Source organism: Drosophila yakuba, chromosome 3L (genome assembly GCF_016746365.2).
Source record: "Drosophila yakuba strain Tai18E2 chromosome 3L, Prin_Dyak_Tai18E2_2.1, whole genome shotgun sequence".
NCBI classification, from domain to species: Eukaryota; Metazoa; Arthropoda; class Insecta; order Diptera; family Drosophilidae; genus Drosophila; species Drosophila yakuba.
In genome coordinates, this window is record NC_052529.2 from 18465346 (window position 1) to 18492073 (window position 26728).

A 26728-nucleotide genomic window follows, 5' to 3' on the forward strand; every position below is an offset into this window, starting at 1 on the left:
ACCCCATAACGGCATTACGTATAAATCGTAATAAATAATATAATTTTAAAAAGTTTTTAATTGAGTTTTGAAGATTATTCCGAACCAATGTAAAATGGGTATTGTGTGCCACTCTTGCATAGTGTTACTCCATATTGAATGAACTCACTCTTAAAATATAAAATTAAAGAGATAGTTCAATAATAGCTTCAACGCCCGCTTTTTAAAATAATTTACTCTTCAAAAATTACTTAAAGGTATTATGTTACCAACAAACAAAAGCTGCTTAAAGTTGTATTATTATTGTAAGCCGGAAGCTTACAAAAACCACAACCATTAAAATTCGTAGTTTAAAATACTTATAAAAAATGTATATTTATTTTGGTAAAAACGTAACAAGTGACACATAATTGTAATTACACCAGCATACTGGCATTATTATCGCAAAACTCGTAAATATTATCAACAAACTGCATTTCCTGCATATTTTTAGCATCTTGAGGAGTATTTTCATTTTCCTGTGAGGAATGTGGTACTTTAGCCACGCCTCTTTTACAGGCAGCATCTGCCTCCGATTCCTCCAAGGTCAGACGTTTCAAATTATTGATCAGCGATATATCGTGTCTGATCTCATTTTTCAATTCGAGAAGTTCGTGTTCCGTTTTAATAATGTCTTCGGCATAGGCTTCGATATTTTGTTGCAGCTGCCCGACCGATAACTCCATTTCCGGTCCCTTGTACCGTTCGTTCTGCAATCGGTACAGTCGGCACTTTTCCGATAGCTGTCGTGTTAGAGCGTGTTCCTTTTCATAGCGAACATTCATATCCGCATGAAGAGATGCCAACTTATAGCGTACGCTGTTTCGCAGCGGCTTATCCTTTCGCCTCCTTATGCAATTATTAACATTATAGTTATTGTTATTGCATTCGCTGGGGATCGCTGTTCTGAATGTTTCAACTGAGGCTTTGGTTATCTCGTGGCAACTTCGTCTTCGATGACGCTGCTTGGAGACGCGATTTTCGGCCAGTTTATAAAGTTTGGATTTGGCAGTGTTTTCGGTACCCTTATACAGTTGGTCTGGCATTATAATCACCACCAAATCATTCGGCATGGTTTGCTTTTGGCCGTGCACTTTCTTCTCCTTCAATTTATTAGGCACTTTCGGTATCGTTTTCTTTCCTTTTTTAAGATGCAGTAGCTTCTTGAGCCACTTGTACATCGAAAATCCCGTGGGTGGCTGTGAATGGGGCACTAATTGCATGGCAAGGGGATCTCTGAAGCTATCACGGTGTTTTAACGAGATGCGCAGCTGTAATAAAAGACGAGATTTGTTTACAAATGAATTGAAGTACATATTTAAAAAAAAACATTTTACTACTCTATGAACATGTATTACTCCTTAATTTGTATTCCCCTTGTTGAAGTAACAAATTGACCTTTTTTTATCATTGTATTATTCTCTACCCAACAATATACAAGTGAATACATTACTTTGTGATTATATTCTCATTTAATACAGCTCTAACAATAAAACCACCTTGGCGCTAGTTCTAACTCTTGCCCTCCATTAACTGGATAAGATCATCAAATAACAATTAGGAATTCTTTTTCCTCGAATAACATTATTCCTATGGCTAATGGTTAAGGTCATAAAACATTTACAGCATAATTACGCCGAAACGAAAACATGAACTTAGATATAAAAATCAATAGGCAAATTGATTTCACTCGGTGCGTCATAAACAAATAAATACGAAAAGCCAAAGCATAAGTCAAATGCGAGTGGTACTATATATGTTTACATATGTATGTACATAATAGGTGTGCGGGTGTGACTTTGAAAGGGGAATACTGAGAACGTATGGAGTGGGATTTCGAGAACGACATGAATTTCACATTTCTAGGCTTGCGTGTGGCGCCAGGAAAAAAGCGCTTATTATGCAATCACTGTAGACTTTTCGTTTTTTTCTTTCGGGCTTTCGGGCCCAGTTTGCTGGTGTTTCTCTTTTATTTTGCTCCTTTTTTCTGCACGCCAGGTGGGATTCCCCTGGTCCACCGACCGTTGCCATTACCTCATTGTGTACACGGCTCCAAGCGCGCCAAACGGGCAAAATGGCCATGTTGCCATCATAGCACCGCTCTATTCCGCCCCAACTTTCCGTTATAATGTAATCGCTGTAGTCACGCGATGCTGCTGCCGCTTTCCTCTGGCCGCCATCTTGTTTTCCAACGTGCGGAAAGCGGGAAAATTGAATGAAACGGAACGGAACGGAACGAAACGCAAAATGGGAGAAAATAAAAGAAATTGTAAATAAGGAGCATAAATAAATAAAAAACCAAATTGTGAGGCATAAAAAATAGCAGTCACGACAGGATCGGCTGGGAATTATTATTATTAACCCACCTTTCGGATTATTGCCGCAGTAGAACCCATCGCCATTCCGCAGTTCGTCATCAATCAGCGCCTTGATTATGTCATCGCACGTCGTCTTGTTCGTCACTCCTGATACGAAACGCGCCTCTCCATCGTCCATCCAGATGGGGATTTCCTTGTGGCCTTGCTCCTGAGGGGTTGCCAGAAGAACAGGGATCAATTAACAGGGTTGCCAGGCTATTGGGAATGCATTGTAGGGTGGGGTACTGGCTTGCAAGCATGGGATATTTACAAAGTATTTCCTTGTCGGTCAAATAGTGATAAGATATTTAATAAACAAATACGGTAATCCAATAAATAATTGATGTGGTTTATTTACTATTTGGGAAATAACAATATACTACTTATAGTGGCACAACTGTCTTAGTATAAGTATGTATAGAATACTAGAAAGTTATAAAAGAGCACCAGGATAATATCATCATATATAGCTCATTGATTTCCCTATTAGCGACGATATTGGCTTAGATCTTTGTCCTTGAACAATTCTATCGAGGTAAACAAATATTTGAAAATTTTTAAGAATCTCCATTCAATGTTAATCCGTTTATCCAGTGATTTCATTGTGAGTTTTAAACTATTTCCCGAACCAGTAAATTGTGTAAAAAATGCATATAAAGATGATTCTGATTATGATTCCTACGAAACGCAAGGTTGCAATCAATTTCTTGAATAACAGACGCACTCCCGAAGTTCCCCTTACCCTTCTATGTCAGAATAACACTGTCCACATAAACATATGTCTATCGCCTCTGCCTGCCACTGCCAATTAGATGATTTGTTTGATTTCAGTGGAAAAGCTGGCGCTACCCAAAATCAGAGGCGGGAATTCGAGTGGGGTAGTGAGTAGCCAAAGGACCAGGAGCTGGAGGAGGAGCAGCAGGAGGAGGAGGCACTTACCACAGTGCTATTAACGCCATAGAGGGAAATGGAACGGTGGCGACGACTGGCCTGGCCAGCGTTTCCGTTTTCCCTGCCGTGTTTATTTTTGCATGCTTGCCGATGTGGTGGTGCTGGTGCCATGGGTATGGGCATAGATACAGGTATGGGTATAGGTGGTGCTAATGGTGGTTCCCCCACCGACAGCGATTCATCCACCAGGCGCTCCTCGAACGCCTGCTTATTATTATTATTGTTGGTGTCTTGATTCTGACAGCGTCGCGGCGGAAGAATGGGACTTTCGGGTAGATTTAATAGCGATGGACAGCTGTCCAGATTATCATCGATGAATGTGGAGTTCTGCTGTTGAGGCGCCATGTTCGTTTGCCCGGTTTTTAAAAAACCTCTCTCGGTAATTGGCACTGCAATGGAAAAGCGGAGGAAAAAACAGTTTAATACATGTAGAGAACATGCAATATCCTTGTTAGACATTTTGTTGGTTCAGCTGGCTGTTCGTTCGCCTTCGCCTACGCCTAACGATCAATTTAGATTTGTTGCCCGCGATTAAATAAATTATGCAGTAGCCCTCCGCCGTACAACATGTGCACCTATATGGCACATATACACATATATCTAGTTGCACCTCACCATAGACACACGACGCAACCCCAACTAGATTCCTAGAAAATTGCCTACCAACGTCAGTTGGCGCCGGTGGCCCATTATTCAGGAACATTGCCGGCGTTTAGGCTGTCGCACCATTCCACCACTCCACCCATCCAATCCCCCATTCCGCAACCCAACTCAAGCCATCGGAATCCTGCGAGGCCTACAAGGCCCCTATTCCCCAGTTCACAGCCCCTGTAGGCCCACACATAATTTGTTGTTCGGGGGGCGTTGTACGAACATTGCAGTTTGTATGCAAATTCGCTTTTCCAGCCGAAAAACATTTTCCATTCTGCTTCATTTTCTCCTTTTTTTTGGATTTCAATTGGTGGCCTGACTGACTTATGAATTAATGCTAATTTATGCCGCCGGAAAATGCAGCGAAGGAGCTCAAATTATATAGTTTGGCGGCTGTTAGAGTGCTGAAATATTTTTGGGCACCAATTTACTAGAATATAAGTGCTTAAACTGCTTGGTTTTTACAGGAGATCGCCAATAAAGAATAATCCTTGAAATGCATTTCAAAATTTTAACACAGAGTGAATTTTCAGATAAATAAAGGTGAAATAAGATTAAAATGATAAAAAGATATGTCTATGATATATTAAGATGTATTTAAGTATATATGTACATACATAAGAAAGAATGCTATCATTTATCCGAAACTGATTCTAACTGCACTCAAAGCAATTAAATTTCATAGATTATTTAGATAACTACTTCCTTATTTTAAATCTTTCTGATTTCAAGATACAAATTTCCGAAATTGCTTCCAACTGCACTCATAGAAATTTAATTTCAAAGATCACTTAAAGAACTATAACTGACGTGCTCCCCGAGGACCTTATTTGTGTTCAAAACTGCAATTGAAATGGAATTTACAGAAGTTTTCAGAATTCCCTCATCAAATATTTATTTGCTCTCTGGACAGGTGCCTTTGGCTATGGGCCACGCCCCCAGTTCTATTAGAGAAATGAGTTATGAGTGAAGCAATTTGCAAAAGGATTTCCACCTGGGCCAATAGTCCTGCCGCTGGATATCCTTGAGTGTGGGCCGCCTTTGATTACGCTGGACAGCTGGACAGCTGGACGTGTACAATGTACATTTAAAAATGTAATTTCCAATCAAGATAAGTTCAAATGTAAATTTCCATTGGTGAGGTCAATTACTGAACTCTGACACGCCCTTTGCATTGCACTTAATTGTTTGAAGGGGGTTTGCCTGCCTCCCCCTCATAACACATGTAGGGGTCAGCATAGAAAACCAAAACAAAATAAATTGTACCGCAGCAGAAAATACAAATTGCCCTTAAATTCGTTCAGGCCCAGTGTAGAAGCTAGAGTAGTATTTCCAATCGGTAATGAAGAACTAGTCGCACCGCTTCAATACTCCCAGTTGTCTAACTATCTCGCTCTCGCACACATTCGCAAGGCACGCAGACAGAATAGTATAGAGGCAAAGCCGGGAAAAGTCCCGTTTCTAGCGGTTCGCGCAAATTCCAGTGCCCGTCGACTGTACAATGCGTAGATCAGCTCGTTCATTTGGTTTTGCAATCTCGAAGTATTTAAACGTGCGAAAGATCATCATCATCTAGTGCAAAGAAGTAAAGCCACGTGGACTTTATTTAACCACGAGGGTGTTACGTATATCCCAGTTTGTGAACAAAACCAAATATTTAAGTCAGTGAAATCAGTCTATATTTACTCGCTTGCTCAGGTAAGTATCTGCAGCCGTAAAGTTCGTAGGTAATTTAGTTTTTGTTTTATTGACGTAGGTCAAGGCCAGAACACGCGCTTGTCGCGGGCGCTCTCGCGCTTACATTTGTTAAATCACCCTTCTGGACCTGGCCAGCCTACCGTTCAGCGTGCAGCCACAGTTTATGGGCGCGTTCAGCGCGCAGCCACAGTGACTGGGCGCGTTCAGCACATTTCACGGCTAGTAACTTGATGTCGGAACAGAACAGCACCTCGGTCTAGGCAATACCGTCTGAACCACCACAGAATGAAAATCGTCGCTAGGGACTAGTCCGGATGCAGGACATCCACCAAATCTGAACCGTCTCTCGCACCGCCGCTGAAAAGCCGCATTTACCGTTTTGCTATAAGCAAGCCCGCCGTAGCGCGCACCGGCCACGTGCGGCTCATGTTTAAGGAAAGTCGTCTCCCAGAAGTAGATCGTCTTGAAGAGAGATCCGCAGAAGCTCGTCAGCCGAACCGAAGCACGTGTGTCGCAGCCACATAATTTTGAAATTACGAATACGGATGCTGCAAGAGCAGGCAATCATTAAGGACCGCAATCGTTTAAAGATATAGAAAGAGAAGTCGTTTGCATTTATTAAATTTATAAACTTTAAGTCAGACCGTTTATCTTATACTAGTTATGTTCTTTTTTATATAGTTGTAAAGCGATCTGTATACCGCCGGAGTATATCCCATTTAAGAATGAATTAACTGCGCATTTACTTTGACAACGTTTTACACAGCACCTGCATCTCGATGGGCCCAGCGAATCAGCAGCGAGGATCTGTACGTAAGTGATTAAGCCGCAATATCGGCAAACGTAGCGCATATATTTTTATATTCAATTTTAAGTGGGAGTTGTAAAACCGGCGAATAAGAAAGCATGTAGGTTAATCTAACGAACTATCATTATTTTGTTTTGGAAAACTTGTAATCGAAAAGAACACCCATGAAGGGAACATATTTAGATCGTTTTGTATTATGAATAATGGTTATTATGAATAGATAAATCCACCAATCCGGGTCTGTTGCTAGTACCGTGATGCGAATGTCAATATCCTATGAAATGAATTGAAATATAATAAAGTAATTGTTAAAGGGGTAACCAATGAACATACAAGAGTTATCAAGGTTGGGAGGGTATAGAATGGGGGCAACTTACACCTAAGCCACCCTATATTGCTGGTATCCGCCTCTCTAATACACTACTTTTTTAGGGTCCGTCTGTTAAAGTCCGAGTATTACACCTTTTGAACCAATCATTTAGAGAACAGATAGTGCACTTAAAACTTTTCGTAGTAGAACGGGTGTAACATATAGATGAGGAGGAAGACCCACGCCATATCCGACGAGCTTTGTATCGAGCAATTGCAAGAAGTGCACGAACCCCGATCCATCTATACGCTAGAGAGCCTTCTGCGTTCTAGTGAACACCTACCTCAGGGCTACTACAGAGAATGGCGCCCCACGTTGGGCGCCATTCTCTGTAGTAGCCCTGAGGTAGGTGTTCACTAGAACGCAGAAGGCTCTCTAGCGTATAGATGGATCGGGGTTCGTGCACTTCTTGCAATTGCTCGATACAAAGCTCGTCGGATATGGCGTGGGTCTTTAGTTCTGTTTAAAATTGACTTTTCGAGATGGTTAGTGTGTATGTTCAGATCCGAACTCTCGAATGTATCGGTCTGCTTACTACTGTTGGTCGTTAATATTTCGGACGCGACGCGTGGACTAGGCTCGACGCGTCCCGTTGTCGGTTTTCCGGCTGCTTACAATTCTGACAGTTTGGCTTGAACGTGTTCTTGGCTCCACATCCGTAGCAAAAGATATTGCGAGCTTCAAGACATTCGTCAAATCGATGCCCAAGCTGCTCGCAGTTCCAGCATTTCGCTGGCTTGCGCTGTAAAGCGGCGACATTTCCTTTCTCTGTATCCTCGAGGTCCTCTTCGATTTGAGACACACTGGGACGGACTGAGAAATTCTTGTGCCCTAGCGACTGTCTGTTCTGCTTGCAGAATTGCTCGTGAGTGCGTATTTCTTCTCGCAAGCTTACTAAACTGTTTATTCGCAAATGCATCAACTCGTATCTGAGAGATGGTTTCGCATGTCGGATAAGGAGTTGGACTAGAGATTCTTCAGAAATACGGGTACTCAGTCGAGAAACTAGTTTCTCAATCTGGAACTGATAGTCTTCGAATGGTTCTCTTTCTGCTTGACGCCTATTGTTAATGGCTTCCCATATGTCCATATCTGTGTCTATATCCTTAAACTTCTCCCTAAATTCCTTACAAAATTCTTTCCAAGTGAACTGTCGGCATGATCGGTGGAATTTCCAATACCACTCGTTCGCTTTGCCTATGAAAAAGAGATGCAAATGATCACATAGTAGTTGGTGATCGCCATTCAAATTCTGATGTGCTAGAGCTTGTACTCTGTATAGAAAATCTTCGGTTTGCAATCCATCCTTCGCCCCATCAAATTTTAGGTGCCAACTCTGGATAATATTAGGAACTTTCTCTGGTTGTACGGACGTGTGAGATCTGTCTGAATGCTGACTAGGGTGACGATTCCCTCCAGTTAAAAAAACTGGTTGATCAATGGCATCGTTTGACCTTCTCCTATCTGAGGACTGCGCCGCGTGGCCTACATGTAAATTTGACAACTGTGTTTGTATAAACTGAGTGAGGTTCTGCATAAGTTGTTGCTGCTGAGACAGCATTGCTGCTTGAACGACTTTTCCTATTTCTTCCATGTTCTCGTTTCTAGATGAATCAAAAACTGAATCGGTATTCGCGCTTCGATCATGCTGCTGAGCCGCGTTGCGTTGTTGTTGCGATCTAGTAACCATGCCTCTTCGTTGATTAGCTCCTCTAGCCCTTCTGCCTCGGCCTCGATTGCTGTTTAACCCTTCTGAACGGTTTTCCTCTGTTCCACTTGCGTTACTTGCTATTCGCTCAGCATCTGCCAGCTCTGCTAACAGATTGTTATTTGAAATCGCTAACTGATGCACCGTGCATACTTGATTGCAAGTAGGACAGGAATTTGTTGTTAGCAAATGATTAACAACACACTGTTGGTGGAATCTATGATTACAGGGCGACAATGCTGTCGTGTACTCATCGTTTAAAGGTCGAGCGCATAAAATGCAGACGGGTACTTCTTCGTTTGAAACGGCTGCCAGATTCTCCGCGCTATGTCGTACTGACATTTTCGTATTATATTAAAAATTGAAATAAAAGTTTATTTATTCTCAAAAATTTGGTCTGTGCTTCCCAATGAGTTGTTTGTCAAATCCTTTTCATGCTAGGTATCCTCTCTTAACTACTTTATACTAGTACAAATGTTCTTCCTCGGACGTGAATTCGCAGTACTGGTCAAGTATCGAAGTTTCTCCAATGACTTGCTATTCCTCGGTACGCGTACAACGCCCTAATACTAGAATCACTAAAACGCTCGAACTTGAAAAGTTTTCGCCAACCGGTTTGCATTGGTCGATCATACCGTAATACTCGATATAGGATCGCGATTCCTAAATACAAAATTCCAAGTTCGGTTCCTTCTATTCCCAAAACGAAAGTCTAGTACTCTTACTTAATTCCAAACTTGTATGTCATCCTAGTGAATAAGTTTGCTTCGGTCTTCTCAATTCGTGAGACAGAATTGCAGAAGCTTTTCCAGAAAGCTAAAACCTAAAACACTTATGGCTAACACCAAATGCGAAATCGTTTTTGTAGTTTCTAACTATTTCTGAAAACTAAATTTATCTGATTAATACCAATAAAAAATTGAGCAATGATGCTAGGCTAGTACCTCCAAGTAGTGGACGCTATTTTTCGTAGTCCTTGTAGTACTGTTTCTTTAGTATCTAGCCCCACGTTGATAGAGTCCCACAGCCGTACCACATTCGAGAAGCGAATTATGCAGCAGTCAGACAACGAATTTTCGGAGACGTCAGCAGCTGTATTGTTTCTCAGAAACCCAGACGATCAACATTACGAATACAACGGTTTTGGTTGAACGTTCGACAATATAGGAAGAAGCTAGTCGCAGCCATCTTTCTTAATTCCGATAACCGTTTGTACACCGAAATTGATATTTATAACGCACGTTATACAGCTTTGCTAGATTCAGGCGCTACTATTAGTTGCATCGGTGGCAAGGCCGCTAAAGATCTTACCGGTCATCCGGAATTGCGAAAATGTTCAGGTCGCGTAAGAACAGCGAATAACACCGAGTGTCCAGTTACGGGTAGACTAGTGATCGATATCACTTACAGAAATCGCACCAAGAAAGTTGAATTTTTCGTTATACCTGACCTCAAACAAAATATCTATTTAGGTATTGATTTCTGGCGCGATTTCGGATTGCTGAGCAAGATAACAGAGGAAACAGAATCTGTTTCGGAACTCGATGTAGGAAGAGAGAATGAAGTCGTTGATAGCCCAAAAATGCATTCGTTATCGGCAGAGCAACAGATAAGACTGAAAGGCGTTATCTGCAAGCTACCTTCTTTCGAAACCGAAGGATTAGGAAGAACGCAGCTAATAGAACACTCCATCGATGTAGGTGAAGCAAAGCCTGTGAAGCAGCGACATTGGCCAATTTCACCAGCTAAAGAAAAAATGATGTTCGCAGAAATTGAGAACATGCTATCCCTAGGCGTTATAGAAGAATCCCGAAGCCCATGGAGCAGCAACTGCGTACTAGTCAAGCGGGGAGAGAAAGTTAGACTATGCTTAGATTCGCGAGAGGTGAATAAGCTGACTATTAAAGATGCTTATCCGCTTCCTCACGTTGATGGAATTCTCAGCCGGTTACCACCAGCACGTTATATCACAGGTCTAGACATGAAGCACGCATTCTGGCAAATTCCGCTGGAGGAAAAGTCAAGACAGTGCACGGCGTTTACCATACCGAATCGACCTTTGTATCAGTACAAAGTAATGCCTTTTGGTCTGTGTAACGCAGCACAAACTTTATGCAGACTAATGGATTTAGTAATACCAGCTACGTTACGTACTAGGGTGTTTGTATACCTAGACGATTTGCTAGTCCTGTCAGACGATTTCGAATCTCACATGAGCTTACTGGAAGAGATCGCTATGTATCTTCGTCAGGCTAATCTCACGATTAATATAGCGAAATCAAAATTTTGTATGACGGAAATTAAGTACTTAGGCTTTATTATTGGTCACGGTAAACTGAAGGTAGATCCAGGCAAAGTCAGTGCCATAGATACATTCCCAATACCGAACACTGTTAAGCAGCTCCGAAGATTTCTCGGGCTCGCTGGTTGGTACAGGCGTTTCGTAGACAATTATGCTTCCATCACGTTTCCCTTGACCGAACTTCTGAAGAAGAACAAGACTTTCTGTTGGAATCCGGAGGCAGAGAATGCATTTAGCCTATTAAAAGCTAAACTGACATCCTCGCCGGTATTAAGAACTCCAGACTTCGATAGGAAGTTTATTTTGTTATGTGATGCCAGTCTTTACGGACTCGGCTGTGTTTTAGCACAAGAACATGACGGAGTCGAGCTGCCAATTGCATATATGTCAGAGAAACTAAGTAAAGCGCAGCGCAATTACTCAGTCACTGAGCTGGAATGCCTAGCGGTTATTAAAGGCATTAATAAGTTTAGACCCTATATCGAAGGTCAAGACTTCTGCGTAGTTACTGATTATGCGTCGTTGCAATGGCTAATGAAACAGAAAGATCTTTCTGGACGCTTAGCCAGGTGGGCAATTCAGTTGCAGGGGTTTTCATTTAACATAAAGCACAGGAAGGGATCGCAGAACGTTGTAGCTGACGCACTTTCGAGGCGCGAAGAAGACGTCATAAGCGAACTGACTGATTCTGGCCCCATTGTCAATTTGTCATCTAACGAATTCCTATCGGAAGAGTATCTTGATCTAGTCAACCGTGTCAAAGAAAATCAGGCTAGGTTGCCCGATCTGAAAGTAATAGATAAATTCGTGTATAAAAGAACAGAGCCCTCCAGAGGAGATAGACTACAGGAAACAGAGTCTTGGAAACTCTGGATTCCGAAACTACTAACTGACCAAGTCTTAAATCGCGCACACGACTCACCGGATTCTGCTCATGTCGGAATGACTAAAATGATCGAAAAGATAAAACGATATTTATTTTGGCCCGGAATGGTGACTCAGATTCGAGACTACGTAGCGAACTGTTCGATATGCAAAGCTACAAAGAGTCCCAATCATATTCTCAGACCGCCAATGGGTAATCCGACAACTTCAGAACGGCCATTCCAGAAACTTTACATGGACCTTTTAGGACCGTATCCCCGTTCGAAGAGCGGAAATATAGGGCTCCTTATAATAGTCGACCATAACACCAAATTCCATTTCTTGCATCCAATGCGAAAATTTACATCTGAGAAGATATGCGACTTCTTATTGAAGAATGTCTTTTCTACATTCGGCGTTCCGGAATCTATATTAACAGATAACGGGTCGCAGTTTAAGTCTGGTAATTTTAAGGCGTTCTTAACTCGATTTGGTGTGAAGCATGTGCGCACAGCTATTTACTCGCCCCAAGCCAACGCGAGCGAGCGAGTAAACCGATCCGTACTAGCGGCAATTAGAGCGTATGTCGGGTCTGATCATACTACTTGGGACAATCATATTGAGAAAATTAGCGCATCCTTGAGAGCTAGCGTACATCGGAGCACCGGATTTTCACCGTATTTCTTATGCTTTGGGCAGAATATGATAATGAATGGACAGGATTATGAACTCTTAAGAAGATTGCAGTTATTGAACAACGATACAGCATTAAAGACGCCTGATATAGTTCAGTTAGCGCGCAGGGAAGCGCGAGGCAAAATGAGAGAGACACATGCAAACAATGCGAAAGTATATGATTTGCGTAGCCGTTCAGTACGTTTGAGCGTAGGCGACACAGTATATGCCCGTAATTTTGCGCAAAGCAACGCAGCTAAAAAGTTTAGTGCCAAACTCGCTCCTGTTTTCATTAAAGCCAAAGTGTCAAAGAGAATCAGTAACATCTATTTTGAGTTAGTAGACGATTCTAGCAAGGTCTTGGGTGTTTATCACCTAAAGGATATTCGAACTTAACGCTTCGCCGAATTGCGACTGACCTTTTTCAGTTAATACTTCGTCGAGATATGACTCTTGCTGAATTAACTGTGGTGTAGGGGTCAGCATAGAAAACCAAAACAAAATAAATTGTACCGCAGCAGAAAATACAAATTGCCCTTAAATTCGTTCAGGCCCAGTGTAGAAGCTAGAGTAGTATTTCCAATCGGTAATGAAGAACTAGTCGCACCGCTTCAATACTCCCAGTTGTCTAACTATCTCGCTCTCGCACACATTCGCAAGGCACGCAGACAGAATAGTATAGAGGCAAAGCCGGGAAAAGTCCCGTTTCTAGCGGTTCGCGCAAATTCCAGTGCCCGTCGACTGTACAATGCGTAGATCAGCTCGTTCATTTGGTTTTGCAATCTCGAAGTATTTAAACGTGCGAAAGATCATCATCATCTAGTGCAAAGAAGTAAAGCCACGTGGACTTTATTTAACCACGAGGGTGTTACGTATATCCCAGTTTGTGAACAAAACCAAATATTTAAGTCAGTGAAATCAGTCTATATTTACTCGCTTGCTCAGGTAAGTATCTGCAGCCGTAAAGTTCGTAGGTAATTTAGTTTTTGTTTTATTGACGTAGGTCAAGGCCAGAACACGCGCTTGTCGCGGGCGCTCTCGCGCTTACATTTGTTAAATCACCCTTCTGGACCTGGCCAGCCTACCGTTCAGCGTGCAGCCACAGTTTATGGGCGCGTTCAGCGCGCAGCCACAGTGACTGGGCGCGTTCAGCACATTTCACGGCTAGTAACTTGATGTCGGAACAGAACAGCACCTCGGTCTAGGCAATACCGTCTGAACCACCACAGAATGAAAATCGTCGCTAGGGACTAGTCCGGATGCAGGACATCCACCAAATCTGAACCGTCTCTCGCACCGCCGCTGAAAAGCCGCATTTACCGTTTTGCTATAAGCAAGCCCGCCGTAGCGCGCACCGGCCACGTGCGGCTCATGTTTAAGGAAAGTCGTCTCCCAGAAGTAGATCGTCTTGAAGAGAGATCCGCAGAAGCTCGTCAGCCGAACCGAAGCACGTGTGTCGCAGCCACATAATTTTGAAATTACGAATACGGATGCTGCAAGAGCAGGCAATCATTAAGGACCGCAATCGTTTAAAGATATAGAAAGAGAAGTCGTTTGCATTTATTAAATTTATAAACTTTAAGTCAGACCGTTTATCTTATACTAGTTATGTTCTTTTTTATATAGTTGTAAAGCGATCTGTATACCGCCGGAGTATATCCCATTTAAGAATGAATTAACTGCGCATTTACTTTGACAACGTTTTACACAGCACCTGCATCTCGATGGGCCCAGCGAATCAGCAGCGAGGATCTGTACGTAAGTGATTAAGCCGCAATATCGGCAAACGTAGCGCATATATTTTTATATTCAATTTTAAGTGGGAGTTGTAAAACCGGCGAATAAGAAAGCATGTAGGTTAATCTAACGAACTATCATTATTTTGTTTTGGAAAACTTGTAATCGAAAAGAACACCCATGAAGGGAACATATTTAGATCGTTTTGTATTATGAATAATGGTTATTATGAATAGATAAATCCACCAATCCGGGTCTGTTGCTAGTACCGTGATGCGAATGTCAATATCCTATGAAATGAATTGAAATATAATAAAGTAATTGTTAAAGGGGTAACCAATGAACATACAAGAGTTATCAAGGTTGGGAGGGTATAGAATGGGGGCAACTTACACCTAAGCCACCCTATATTGCTGGTATCCGCCTCTCTAATACACTACTTTTTTAGGGTCCGTCTGTTAAAGTCCGAGTATTACACCTTTTGAACCAATCATTTAGAGAACAGATAGTGCACTTAAAACTTTTCGTAGTAGAACGGGTGTAACATATAGATGAGGAGGAAGACCCACGCCATATCCGACGAGCTTTGTATCGAGCAATTGCAAGAAGTGCACGAACCCCGATCCATCTATACGCTAGAGAGCCTTCTGCGTTCTAGTGAACACCTACCTCAGGGCTACTACACACATTAATGCCCGGGCAGTGGGCCAAGTTAGGAAATACTTTTGACCCCCCGAAAGTTCAATGTCTCTAAAGTTTAGCCAGCGATTGTGTCGCACTCTGGGCTTTTAATATTTTTAAGTCTTTAACAATTCGAGCCTAGCCCCAATTAATTGCTCCCCTGCAATCCGCCTCGATATTTTCGTTGCGTGTTGGGTGGAAATTAATTTTGTTTGGGTACTGCGCATTGGATTCTAAAATAAAAGTAGAGGAACCAACGCAGTCGTGACGTTGGTAGTTCAATGGGGTTGGTACTGGGGGCGTATGAGTAATATTGCGATGACTGTGATTTGATAATGTGGAGGGTCTATGCTCAAACTTGGTTAAGAAAAAAGTTCGTTTGTAGTTGGGGAAAGTACTTTTCATTAATGTTATTATGACTTTTATTTTCAATCGATGTTAAGTCTAACGCATGCGTTAAAAATTTCCAATTTTACTGAATATTGGAATAAAGTTTATTTCAGGAAAGTGAAATCTAGAAACGACTTAAATGAAAAACGAAAATGAATGAATTTAGGTTTCAGACTTGTTTCATTAGGTATAAAGACAATGTTAACTCAAGTTTCTAAAATTAATATTTATTATTTTTTCAGGACGGTTTTGGGGGCTAGTAACAAAAAACTCATCTGCATATATCCGTGTAATCAGCCCATTTAAAACCCTAAGAACTCTCTTCTAATTTTATGTTGCTTAAATTTTAGTTCTTAGAAATCGTTGTATAGAGCCGTTGATTAAATTTTGGCACCCGCAGAACCACAGAATAATAAAGTCAACTGTGAATTCTCCCAGTGCCAAGACTCAAAGTCAGCAGATTGAAGAGCTATCGTTCTGGATCGCCAGTTTCTAAGCGGAGATCACCTGAGATCGCTTACCTTTAGATAGTTTCTCCAAATCTGAGAGTTGTTGAGCACTTTTAAGGTTGATCCTTTTCGGTTTCTGGCCGTGTTGCTTCACTTTTTGGCAAGTCAGTGAGTAATTTGGTTCTGAAGATTGTATTTCGCATTGGTGTTCACTGGTTCACACATGCTGCAGCTGCAAGGACATGCTAATCCTTTGAGCTTTGACACTTGACTGAAGTTCAAATTTGAATTTGCGGCTATGTAAGGTGAGCTAGGCAGCGACGTCGACGTCGACTGCGCAGTTGGCAGCGCTGCCGCCTACCGGCCGGATAATAAACGAGTATATAAAAAGGTTTCTAGATCTAGACAGGTGCTAATGTTGCTGTCCCTGTCGCTAGCACTCGATTCGAGCCTGGCACTGAAAGCCTTTCGTTCCGAAGCGGCACAGGTCCTTGCTGCCCGAGGACTCGTGGTTGCCAGGAACAACGTTGCACAACAAATAACTGAACGGCGTATCCTTGACGACGGCAAGTGACTAACTAAAATATTATTTGCTACCACACAAAACTTTAAAGCAAAAACAGTGCGAGCAGCTCGCAGGAACGCACACCGACACACCTGGCGTTGCGGGAGTGGGAGCGGGAGCGGGAGCGGTAGCGGGAAGGGGCAGGAAAGAGAGAGAGCGCCCGATCCGAGGGTAGGTTCCCTGCCCCTGTCCCTGTCCCTGCCTTCGCCCTTGGACCTGGCCCTGCTGTCGTCATCATCATCATCATCGTCATCCTGCCACCGTCTTTTGGCCAACCACCAGCCACCACCGAAACTGAGTAAAACTAAAAAATATAATGCGATATATACGTCGCAGTGTTCCTACCAATTTCCACTAGCCCTAGCCTTCTAGAACTACTCTCTTTCGGCCACGACCAATACCAACACCACTAGCACTACCACTACCACTGCCATCTACCACGACCACTCCCTCCGCTCTTTAATGCAGTTTCAGCTATTCCGTAAGCGAACTATAGCGTGTGCTATATGCCAACAGCACCACCAACACCAGGAAACTCCAGGAAACACCAGGAACCACCATCAGCACCAGCCCAGGAATGCACTGGGAAAAATATTCACAGCCATGGTGATCTCAACAGTGCTAGCCCTTTTAAGATTTTCAATACTATACTCCCCAAGTTTATAAGATTGTATCGATTCCTTTGAACATTTTAAAGTGTTAAATATTCACAGTATCAAAGAGTAAATATTGATTTTATCAACAAATTCTTTTGTTTAATATTATTAAGAAATATGTAGGTATATTTTCTTATAAAGTTATTTTGATCTTGTTCGAAATAGTTGTAGATTCCTTGCATGATATGTGTTGAGTACAAGAAATCAATGTTTTTTTCGGTGTACCAATGCCATGACGCGCACTTTGCGTTATTTGGTAAAACGAGATTGTTGATAACGTGCCACCAGCAACAGCAACAACAACGAACTATAAAAAACTCGCGGTACATAAAAAACGAATTTCTGCCTTGTTTTTATCCCCCCAAAACCATTTCGCCTACTCTTCGACCAGCCTACTGCCACCCCCACTGTTTTTTCGCTGTGTATTTTATTGTTAATGGGTAGCATTTGCTTTTCGATCCAATTTTTTCCCCCATTTTTTCCTTTGGTTGTACATTTGTTGCTAACAGACTTTTTCGGTCAGGATCAGAATCTTTAGGACAGCAGGGGGAGTAATAATATATGGAATCAAATTTGGGACGGGTTAAACAATGCTATCTAAGAAGTAGTGCTAATGTGTTCAGCGGCTGGCTTTTGTATATCCATGAATGAGAAAGTAAAAGCCGCATTTGAGTAAATAGTTCGGTGGGTAATGCTTTTATTGGATATTATGCCTCCTTATAAATATATAATTTCTTGATCTAGTTGTAGGAATTGTAGCAAAATGTTTTTGCTTTTATATTTGTGTAAAGATTACTATAAACTGTTGGAAGAACAACAATTTATTAATAATTGAATAACATAAACATCTTTTTATAAGTAAGTTAGAGTCAAAAGGTTTTTAAAAATCAAAGTGAGTTAGGAATATTTTGAAATAAGCTATATGGACGCTTATAAAAAGAAGAAATCCAAATAAATAGTTTGATTGAATATTTCTGCGAAATGCATTAACCCAATCCCCGATCGATGGACAATGACGTTTGTGGGTATTTACCCAGCTCCAACTCCCAATATTTCCACTGGACTCATTAGGATTGGGCAATACAAATATTCAATAATGTTCAAGCTCATTAGGAATCGATTGGATACAAGTAGAAATTATAGCTGCAGAGAAAGTGCGGAACCACCTCCTGCAAAGCTGATGGCAGGTGCCAACTTATCTGTGTAATATGACAAATGGCCCCACCTTGCAAGTCATTACAACTTCGCTCTGTAATGCTCAAGCAAATGCATTTGAAAGGAGGGGGGAGTGGTCAAGCCCAACCACCGAATGGGAAAATAGAAACAATTAAAACCACGCAACTTGTACATTTCCAAGGAAAAAGCGCGTGAAAATTCGAAAAGCAAATGCGGCTATAGCGATTATGTAAATGATTGATTTGGAGCTGGAGCGGGTTAGGCTGTACTTGCTCTGTGACTAGGGGTTACTTGCCAGGGTGGCTAGTTTTCCGATGCGGTTCAGCTACTCCACGGCATAGCTCGGTGCTCGGTGCTCTGTGCTCGGAATAAACAAACATAGGGCTCGTAATATCCTTATAATGGCCTGGCACCAGGGGGATTATTGCTACTATTCCCGCATTTTTAGTGTGGGAACATTTCCTGGTGGTTATTAATTTTTATTTGGATTTTTCTTGGCCACCTGAAGCGACTAATTGGCACGCCCCCGTCGCCTTTGCTCCCTAATTTGGCAAGTCCTTTCTGTCCATTCGGAGTGTTAGTTAGTCCTGCATGCAATTGCCTGGCGCCACGTGTCAGCGGGGCATGGGGCGCCCAAAAGGGGGTTATTTGTGTGGGGGGTGCTGTCTGGCGTTGCATGTGTCGCATATATGGAAATTTCCTAATGACAGGGGTGTACAAGCCACTCGGCACCCAAGTTCATTGTAATCGAGTTCAGTGCTCAAGCAATGATTGAGTTTTATTGTTGATTGTTCAGCAGAGATTGCGGGTCAGCCATACAGGGTTAGTTGTCATTGGACATAAAGTTCCATACTTCCATAGTTCCATAGAGGGTGTCCTTAAACAGCCACGCAGAAATAAGCTATATGGGATGTTTATTGCCTGACATTTGAATTTATATTATATATTTATATCAAACTTGAATTGAGTATAATTTCTATATCATAAAATATATACTTCTTTATATTATTAGTAAGTAAAATGATATGGTTCTTTTAAAATAGAAAGAAAACTTGTTTACAGTCCAGGTGCTTTTGTTTTTGGTTTTTTTATATTTTTCATACGGGATTATCAATTCAAACTATTTATTATATTATTGGAGTGGGCAGCATCAGCTGTCTTCTGGCACTGTGCTCCTTGTTATGGCCTTACACACATGTTCTCCTCCAAAGACTGACCGTGACATAAATATTTCTTAAGATCAATTCACATGTGTTCGATCGAATCCACACCCTCCACAAAATGTAACGTATTTTTATAATTCGTTTGCATCGTGTCCCAAAGAGGGGAGATTGTTACCTTTTCGGCCACTTACTTGCAGAGGCACAAAATAATTACAAGTGGCAACCGGCAGACGACAAACGGACAACTGCATCCAGGTAGAACTTGGCCCCTTCCCCAGGGGTTGTATCTTATGCCCTTACTCTTACCTCTACAGTGCCTCTACCTTTACCTTTACCTTTACCGCGTGCCATCATCGCCGGCTGCTGTTGCAGGTGCACAAGTCAGCGAAGCGCGGCCCTCGCGATCCCAGTTGAACTCAAGCTGGTGCACTGGAAAATATGGGGTCAGCCACCACTAACACTAATTACAATACATATATCGTAGAGAAATACTGATTATTCGAGCATTTACCATAGAGGCATAGAAAGAAACTTTTAATAACAGAAAATATAAAATTCACTTAAATTTATTACACATATTATATTTTACAGAGCTCTTATATTACTTCCTGTGTACAGACAGTTGCATTTCGAACAGGGCGGAAGGAAGCTGTTGCGCGGGTCAAAACACTTGTCCTCGTTCGCCGGTTCCGAGTTTGAACCTTTCGGCCGAACCTGTTTGCAGGTTTATCTGGCATGGGCGGCTCTGGGATCTGCCAACCAGTCAGATCCGACAAATACACTGAGAGAAATGTGGAGGTCCAAATGGAGGAGAAATATGGTGACTTTCCTTAACATGTGACGAAAGGTATTCAAAGCATTCCGCTTAAGTAAAGTTTAAGGTACATTTTTTGAAGATTTAAAATATAAACCAATATTTATTTATGAACCCGACAATCGTAAAATTTGAATATAAATTAATAATTAATTAATTAAGATTAATATATACATACATACGTTTTACCTAAAGCCCAATATAACCCAATATATATTTTATAATGTATTAACTTGCAAGTCAAGTCCAAAGGCCTCGCTCAAATTTGATTGAAATATTTTCTCTCAGTGCAGGGACAGTTGCGGCACCAGCGCACTTAGTTGTCATTCGATGGGCAGGTTGTTTCCTACGTGTGGTGTCGATTTTAGGGGTAGTCCCGTCTTAACGGCAACTGCGACTGTGTCTGTGTCTGCGTTTGTGGCTCGTGTGCATTGACCTGAAAACGCAGCGCCCCTTTTTTGATATTATGTCTGTTGTTGTATCTGAAACAACATCCACTCTATGAGGAGGAAGAGATGGCAATCTAAAATCATTTTTGTACGATTATAGATGGCACTGGGCGAATGGTTGATGAATCATATGCCGTGGGAACAGCCAAACTCCATTCAACAGAAGTCATCTGGTAATAAGATATAGCACCTATACGATAGAACTTATTTAGAAACGAAATCTTACTTTCCTTTTTAATCGGATATAAGAATGTCTAGGTTCTTTCCTGTAATATATAGTTTTTGCCTTAAATACATCTTCCCAGCCCAATAAGAAGTCCGATTGTTTCCATTTTATTTAATAATTCTTTTCGTTTTCTGATTGAGACGATCTTTATTAATGCGAAGCTGCTTTGTTTATTAGTTTTCTGGTTTGTTCGTTTGTTGTTTTCCAATTTATCGTTTTTTCAAATATTTACTCGTTTATAACTAATTTCTGACTCGTTTTATGTACTCGGTGTATTTACATGATGTTCGTTTCGGGAATGCAATGTTAATAAATCGGTTTTATTATGCTCAATATTGTGCATTATAAAAAGTTGTTATTATAAATATTACGTTTGGTAGCATTGTGGGGACTTCGGTTTTTTGTAATTAATCTTTAAGAAATCTACTCGCATGTGAAATAAATTGGACAACAGAAATTGTCCCAATGTCTTAACTTTTTTTCTTTTTTAAACGTATTTCAGATATATACTTTTTTAACAAATTTCTAGCAAACAGTTCAGTTTGACTGTCATGGATTTAGCAAATATTGTTTATAAAGAAATTAGTTTAAAGTTATTCGATAAAATGAATTAACTGCTAACTGTCTTGATATATTAGTATTTACATTTCGTTCATAGCATTTACAAATTATAAAGCTTTGGAATAATGACAATTTAAACATTTTTTTTATTCTGCATTTTACATCAAATGTGATGAAATGTAACAGATTTTTCTAATCATTTGAAATCTTTTTTTTATAATTTTTCTGTTTGCTAAATTCATTAATGCTTTTTTAAGTGAGAACTTTTATGGCTTTGCTTTATATATATTTAGAAACATTTTTATAATGTTACTGGTCTTTGGATTAGCTTCTACTTCATTTTATCAGCAGTTTAGCTTGTGAGGAGTTAAAAACAATCCCAAACAGAAATCCTTATAGGGCACATACGTCGGGTTCCCTTCCATAATAACAAAAACTGTGTTTCGCCTGAAACCATCTAAGCAATCAATAAGTTTTTAATTCTCTCAAAGAAGGCACCTTCACTCAAATCGATTGCTAACTAACATTTAACAGAGTTACATGGTTAAGCTGTTCAAAGAACGAATCGAATATAGTTTCTTAGGGTCCATCTTTATCGTATTTTATTTGTACATTCCTTATATTGGCCACATATTCAGCAAATTACACTCTCACTTCTTACCCTTGACTATACTTCCGCAACAAAAACATTTGTCATTGGACGCGATGAATTTGGAGTTCAGTTTTTGTGTTCTATATAAGCAGCTAATTTTACAAAAGGATTCTGAATTATTCGGCATTGCTTGTTTGAAAGATGGCTTAGCACTTCCTTTTACTCAGATTAACTTTTTCGTTTTTGTAAATTGCAAAAAGATTGTCCTTGTCTTTGGGTTTTCCTTTTCGTAGTTGTTATTTAGTATTAAGTATATATTTTTTGCTAAATGAGAATTAACTTCGAAGAGCTTGCAAAATGGCGAAAAGAAAATTCCCAAAAATCTACAAATCTCTAAATTCATAAATGTATTTATTTGCAAAAAGCATTTCGTGTATACGCATATTGTGTTCTATATAGGTAATATTATTTAAACAATTGGTAACCGTGGCCCTCAATAACCTGCTCTCAATTAATTTCAATAAAATTTCGTATGCAAAGGTTCGTTTAAATTTAGGATTTTTGTTTGTGTTCTTTATCACAAGGTTTAAATTTGGTTTAGGTTTAACGTTCTTTGAATTAGGTCGTGCTTTTTTGGGTTTTGTATTTATTCTTTACTTGACCAACAAACGCTTGCCAGCATTTGTGGACATACATTTTATCTAAAATACTTGGGTGTTAGTTTTGTGAGTTTATAGTTGGGTTGGCAAATGCTTCGTAGCTACTTATGAGAGTTTTATAAAGATTCGTGTCATATATTTTTTGTAAATATTTTAGTTAGCTTCGTTTATGTTTCTTCTATGAGCTTTGATATGTATTTTAATAAAAGTTTTTAGGCAATTCCTGCTGCTACTTAAAAAGGCGTTGATGGGTCAAATGAAATGAATCTCTGAAGGTGTTTGTTTTGTGTGAACTATTTTTCTTCGTTACCTTCTTATAAAATGAGTTTATTTTATACGATTTTATTTCACCCGAATCTAAGTTTAGGAAAGCTTTAATTGTGGTCTACTTTGCGGCGGTTTCATTTTCGTGAATCAATGCGATGCGTTAAAATCAGGGCTGGTTTATATATCGAACATTTATTGAAAAAATAAACAGAATTTAAATAAACATTTAAATCAATATTATATACAATAAAGCGTAACGTAAAAATATGTGTGATGAGTAACAATTTGTGTGTTCTGTTTTATATTCTTTGACATATGCGGAGGCATTTCAACTCATCGAATTGAATTGAACAAAACTGGGTTTTAATTTCATAATATTCGACTAGAGCTGTTTGTAAATATATAACATCTATAGTATGTATATGTGTATAAACAGGTTGCATCATTTCGACTACTCAAATAGGTTAAGCCTTAAAGCTGTTTGGTTTGCGTTTCATATTTCATAGTTATAGGCTAGGTCTTTTTATCTTCTTGGATCGTGTTTTTTGGTACTTTCAGCATTAATTTGTTTGCTTATTAAATTGTTTAAATATTATATATTACAATTGCTAGACAGTGTTTCTTTGGTTGGTATAATTAACTAATGCATTTTCGAGCATATGCAAAAATTTGCAAATTTAATTTAAAGTTTTTTGTTGCTTTTTTGGTTTGTTTCTACTATTTTTAAAAAAGGCAGTCGAAAATGTTTCTTTCGTATGTTTGCTCATTTGCATAAATTTAACTTTCGTAAATATTAATTATTAACAACTCATTCATTTATTTATATCTTTTTCCCCATTAACAACTCAGTTTAAACTAATTTTTTCATTTTGACGTTTTTATCACTGGTTTTGTCATGTTGTTGCCTTTTAAAAAATCGTTAATGAATAATTAGATGTACTTTGTGTTTCCCTTTGTTCCATTAAAATTAGATGACTTTGCAAGGCCCTAGAATTTAGCAAACGAGTTTCCATGTCGGTCTGCATGTTACTCTACAAATTACTTTACGGGTTTTCTGGCTTTGCTTCGGCAATTTAGCGTGTTCAAGTATCTATATATGTATGTTTATGATTTACTTGTAGTGTGTTTGCTTAATTTTACGAAAATCCTTTATAGTGTACAAAGAAGAATATCAGAAAAATGGCATAAGCAGTTGGAAATGTAATTCTAGCGATGACATCGATCGTCTTGGCCACTCGAATCGGATGCGGTGGCTCTTTTTTCCGCACTTGAACGAAACATGTCTGCAAGCAAAAGAGATAATTGTGAATATGTGTTTTAGGTTCAGACTCTGAAAATAAGTTTCGCTCTTCCCTAAGCTGCATTCAAAGTACTTAGTATTAATTATCAATCAACAGAATTATATTAAGTAGACATCCTAGGTGATTTCAAGTTTCTCTACCATTCTAGACAATAAAAACGTTTTTCTAAAAACAAACTTTGAATTCAAAAAGATAAAAAATTGAATTTTAATTTCAATCCGAACTCGGATTAAATTATTTTCTTTTGTGGTTATTTAAGTTACCAGTAGAATACAGATTTCGCAATATTTAAAATACTATATTCATTTAAGATGAATTATAGTTCTTACTAGAAACTTATTTTCAGATTTCGTTTTGTAGGTATTTTGGTATATATGCTCACCTCCGTGGCACATCCATTGTTCGCCGAATGGGTGCACGGACTGTTGCTGCCGCCGCAGGTGGTGCATGCCACGATTTCGTTCGGTGCCCCGGCGTTTTGACGCTTTTCGCCCTGATAGACGGCGGTAAATTTAAAAAACTTATTTGTTAATTTTGATTGGACCATGGTGGTGGTTGGCAAACAAGTTGGCAATTTTACAAGTCAAATACAAGTGGTGAAAAAGGAGTTATTTACACATACATACACACACATACGCATACGCATACGAAAAAAAACGTAAAATTGGTTTGGCGGTTGCAGTTTGGTTATATTTTGGTTGTTTGCATTTCGTTTTTGCAAAAACCCAGCAAAAAGCGTATAAGTATGTTAAAAATATATGAAAAAAGGTAGAAAAATATTTGATTTATTAAAGTTTATTCGACATGTGGCACAAAAATTCAAATTTAACACTACAAAATTTATCACAAAAGCGCTTGGAATGCTTTTACAAATTTAACTACAGAAATAATTAAAAAAAAACAATTATTATTAGTAGGTCGGCATACTTACGGGCTTTTAAATTTTATTTATTATTTGTATTGTAATTATGTCAGTGGCAGCAGTTGAAAAAGCAAAAAAGAGCAAATTTAATTTTAATACACGGTTTTCTATTTATAACCACAGCGCATTTAATATATTTATTGATTTTTTTCAAAATGATCTAATTGTATTTTGCACGTACAGTATTTTATTTATTTGTTATTTCTGTTTAAGCTATAGCAGTTTGAGTAGATTTTTGTATATTGTTTGATATGAGAATGGCATGAGAATTTTGCTGCGTTTTCATTTTGGGTGGGTTGAAATTAAAAGAGGCACAAATGTGATGAAAATTCAAATCCAAATTTAAATAACACTTAATGTCACATTAAACGCCTAAAAAAAATGTTGTACGTTTCTGGTCCATAATGTAATGTTGCTTTTGTTGTAGGTTTATTGGGATGTGGACTGCTTATTTGGATCGAATGTATTTAATGATTGGTTATGAACACATACAAGGTTAGTTTAGGTAAAATTCTGTTGAGTTTTGTGCATTTTATTGGGTGGTTTAAAGCGTGCTCTATTTTGGATATAACGATAGCAGAGGTGTTGGGTTTAAAACTGGTACTTTATATACAGGCTGTTTACTATACAAGCACACAGAGAAAAATCAACTAATGTTGTGTAGCAACTATATTTTACTGCATATATATTTATGTTTAAAGTTGAATTTATATTTCCGCTCACAAGTATGCTACAATTCATTGCAGCTACAGTGGCACGTACTGCCCAAGTTGCATCTAAAAACGCCAACGAACCAGGGGAAAAATCAGGGGATTTTCCTGGGGATTGGGGGCGGTTGACTGGTTGGTTGGTAGGTTGGATGGGAGGGGCGTTTGGCTGACTTGTCTTTGTTTGCCAGCAGCTGGCGGCCATTTGCCGAGTGCACAAATGCCGGCAAAGGTGGCCGGTGGGGTTGCGAGAATGGAAAAGTGGTGGAAAACAGGAAAAAGGGGAAATGGGCTGGGAGGAAACAGTTACTTAGGGAAGATGTATTATGCGGGTGTGTTTAAGCAGCCAGAGAGCCGGATAACGTGGCTGACCTAAATTAAACAAGGTGGCTGTGCCAGAACTTTGCTGCTCGTTAGTTTCTTTAAAATCAACAGACGCTTTTAATGATCAGTGGATAAAATGGAATAGTTTGTTGTTTTTAAAAACGTGATTATAAAGAATTGCTAAAAATGCAAACTGAGGCAATATATTTAAGGTTATTGCGTTACTTAAAGGTCAGACATCATAAGAACTATTATCCGAAAACCCTATTCAAAATCTATTTGCCCGAGAATTCTTAAACAATAACAGCAGTCGTAAATATAACGTTAAGTGGTTCCCAAGATGCTTCCGCAGCAATTTAATTTTATTTACACAATACTGGAAAAATGTATGACAAGCGAAGATTTATGTATCCAGTGCAATTATCATTGGGGGCAAAGTGTGAAGCGAAAGTATCTTTCTTCGTGCATTTTTTCAGCTCTCCGTACTTTACGCATTTGCATAAGACTCCCAAAAGGAGGGAGTGTCAGCACATTCCGGGCTCGAACTTTTCCGATGGAAAATCCTTCCCAGAAAATTTTCGACAATTATGATGCATGTACCGACGAGTTTTATTTCGTTTTCATTTTCATTTTCGTTTTGGTTCGCTTTCTTTCGGCCAGGCTCGACCGCATCCTTGGCTGCCATTT

The 26728-nt window shown here is 39.7% G+C and overlaps 2 protein-coding genes and 1 long non-coding RNA gene across 29 annotated transcripts in view; 1 reads left to right on the top strand and 2 right to left on the bottom strand.

Moving 5' to 3' along the window:
• Window positions 1-328: 328 nt before the first annotated feature.
• Window positions 329-16956, bottom strand: LOC6539615. 2 transcript variants are annotated; one of them, XM_039373942.2, is made up of 5 exons: window positions 15732-16956; window positions 3315-3715; window positions 2385-2544; window positions 2053-2198; window positions 329-1289 (listed from the first exon to the last, which is right to left on the bottom strand). In XM_039373942.2, exons 2-5 carry the CDS (start codon window positions 3669-3671, stop codon window positions 396-398), a joined length of 1557 nt encoding a protein of 518 aa, XP_039229876.1. In that variant the 5' UTR covers window positions 3672-3715; window positions 15732-16956; the 3' UTR covers window positions 329-395. The 2 variants fall into 2 exon arrangements, with proteins under 2 accessions (XP_039229876.1, XP_039229877.1); XM_039373943.2 differs by lacking the exon at window positions 2053-2198 and having other exon boundaries at window positions 1146-1289; window positions 15732-16943.
• Window positions 5213-6811, top strand: LOC120321449. Its single transcript, XR_005561054.1, has 2 exons — window positions 5213-5675; window positions 5734-6811. It is a non-coding gene; the product is annotated as an uncharacterized LOC120321449 (long non-coding RNA).
• Window positions 16957-20807: 3851 nt separating the features above from the next.
• The window catches only part of LOC6534555 (glutamate-gated chloride channel), a 55376-nt gene continuing 49455 nt past the window's right edge, over window positions 20808-26728 (bottom strand). For 22 of the 26 annotated variants that reach the window (XM_039374906.1, XM_039374904.1, XM_039374905.1 and 19 more), the window contains 2 exons: window positions 24471-24581; window positions 20808-24070 (listed from right to left, as the gene is read on the bottom strand). In XM_039374906.1, coding sequence (XP_039230840.1) covers window positions 23924-24070; window positions 24471-24581 — 258 coding nt within the window. In that variant the 3' untranslated portion in view covers window positions 20808-23923. Of the gene's footprint in view, window positions 24071-24470; window positions 24609-25019; window positions 25023-26728 lie in introns of all 26 variants that reach the window. The other 4 variants (XM_039374917.1, XM_039374921.2, XM_039374919.1 and 1 more) reach the window with 2 other exon arrangements.

Excerpts from the sequence above, each read along its gene's own strand:
- LOC6539615 (XM_039373942.2), bottom strand. The coding sequence starts at position 3,671 with ATGGCGCCTCAACAGCAGAACTCCACATTCATCGATGATAATCTGGAC. Across the intron at positions 2,545-3,314 it reads ATGGCGTTAATAGCACTGTG|GAGCAAGGCCACAAGGAAAT; the intron begins GTAAGTGCCTCC and ends GCAACCCCTCAG. Across the intron at positions 1,290-2,052 it reads GGAGCCGTGTACACAATGAG|CTGCGCATCTCGTTAAAACA; the intron begins GTAATGGCAACG and ends CTTTTATTACAG.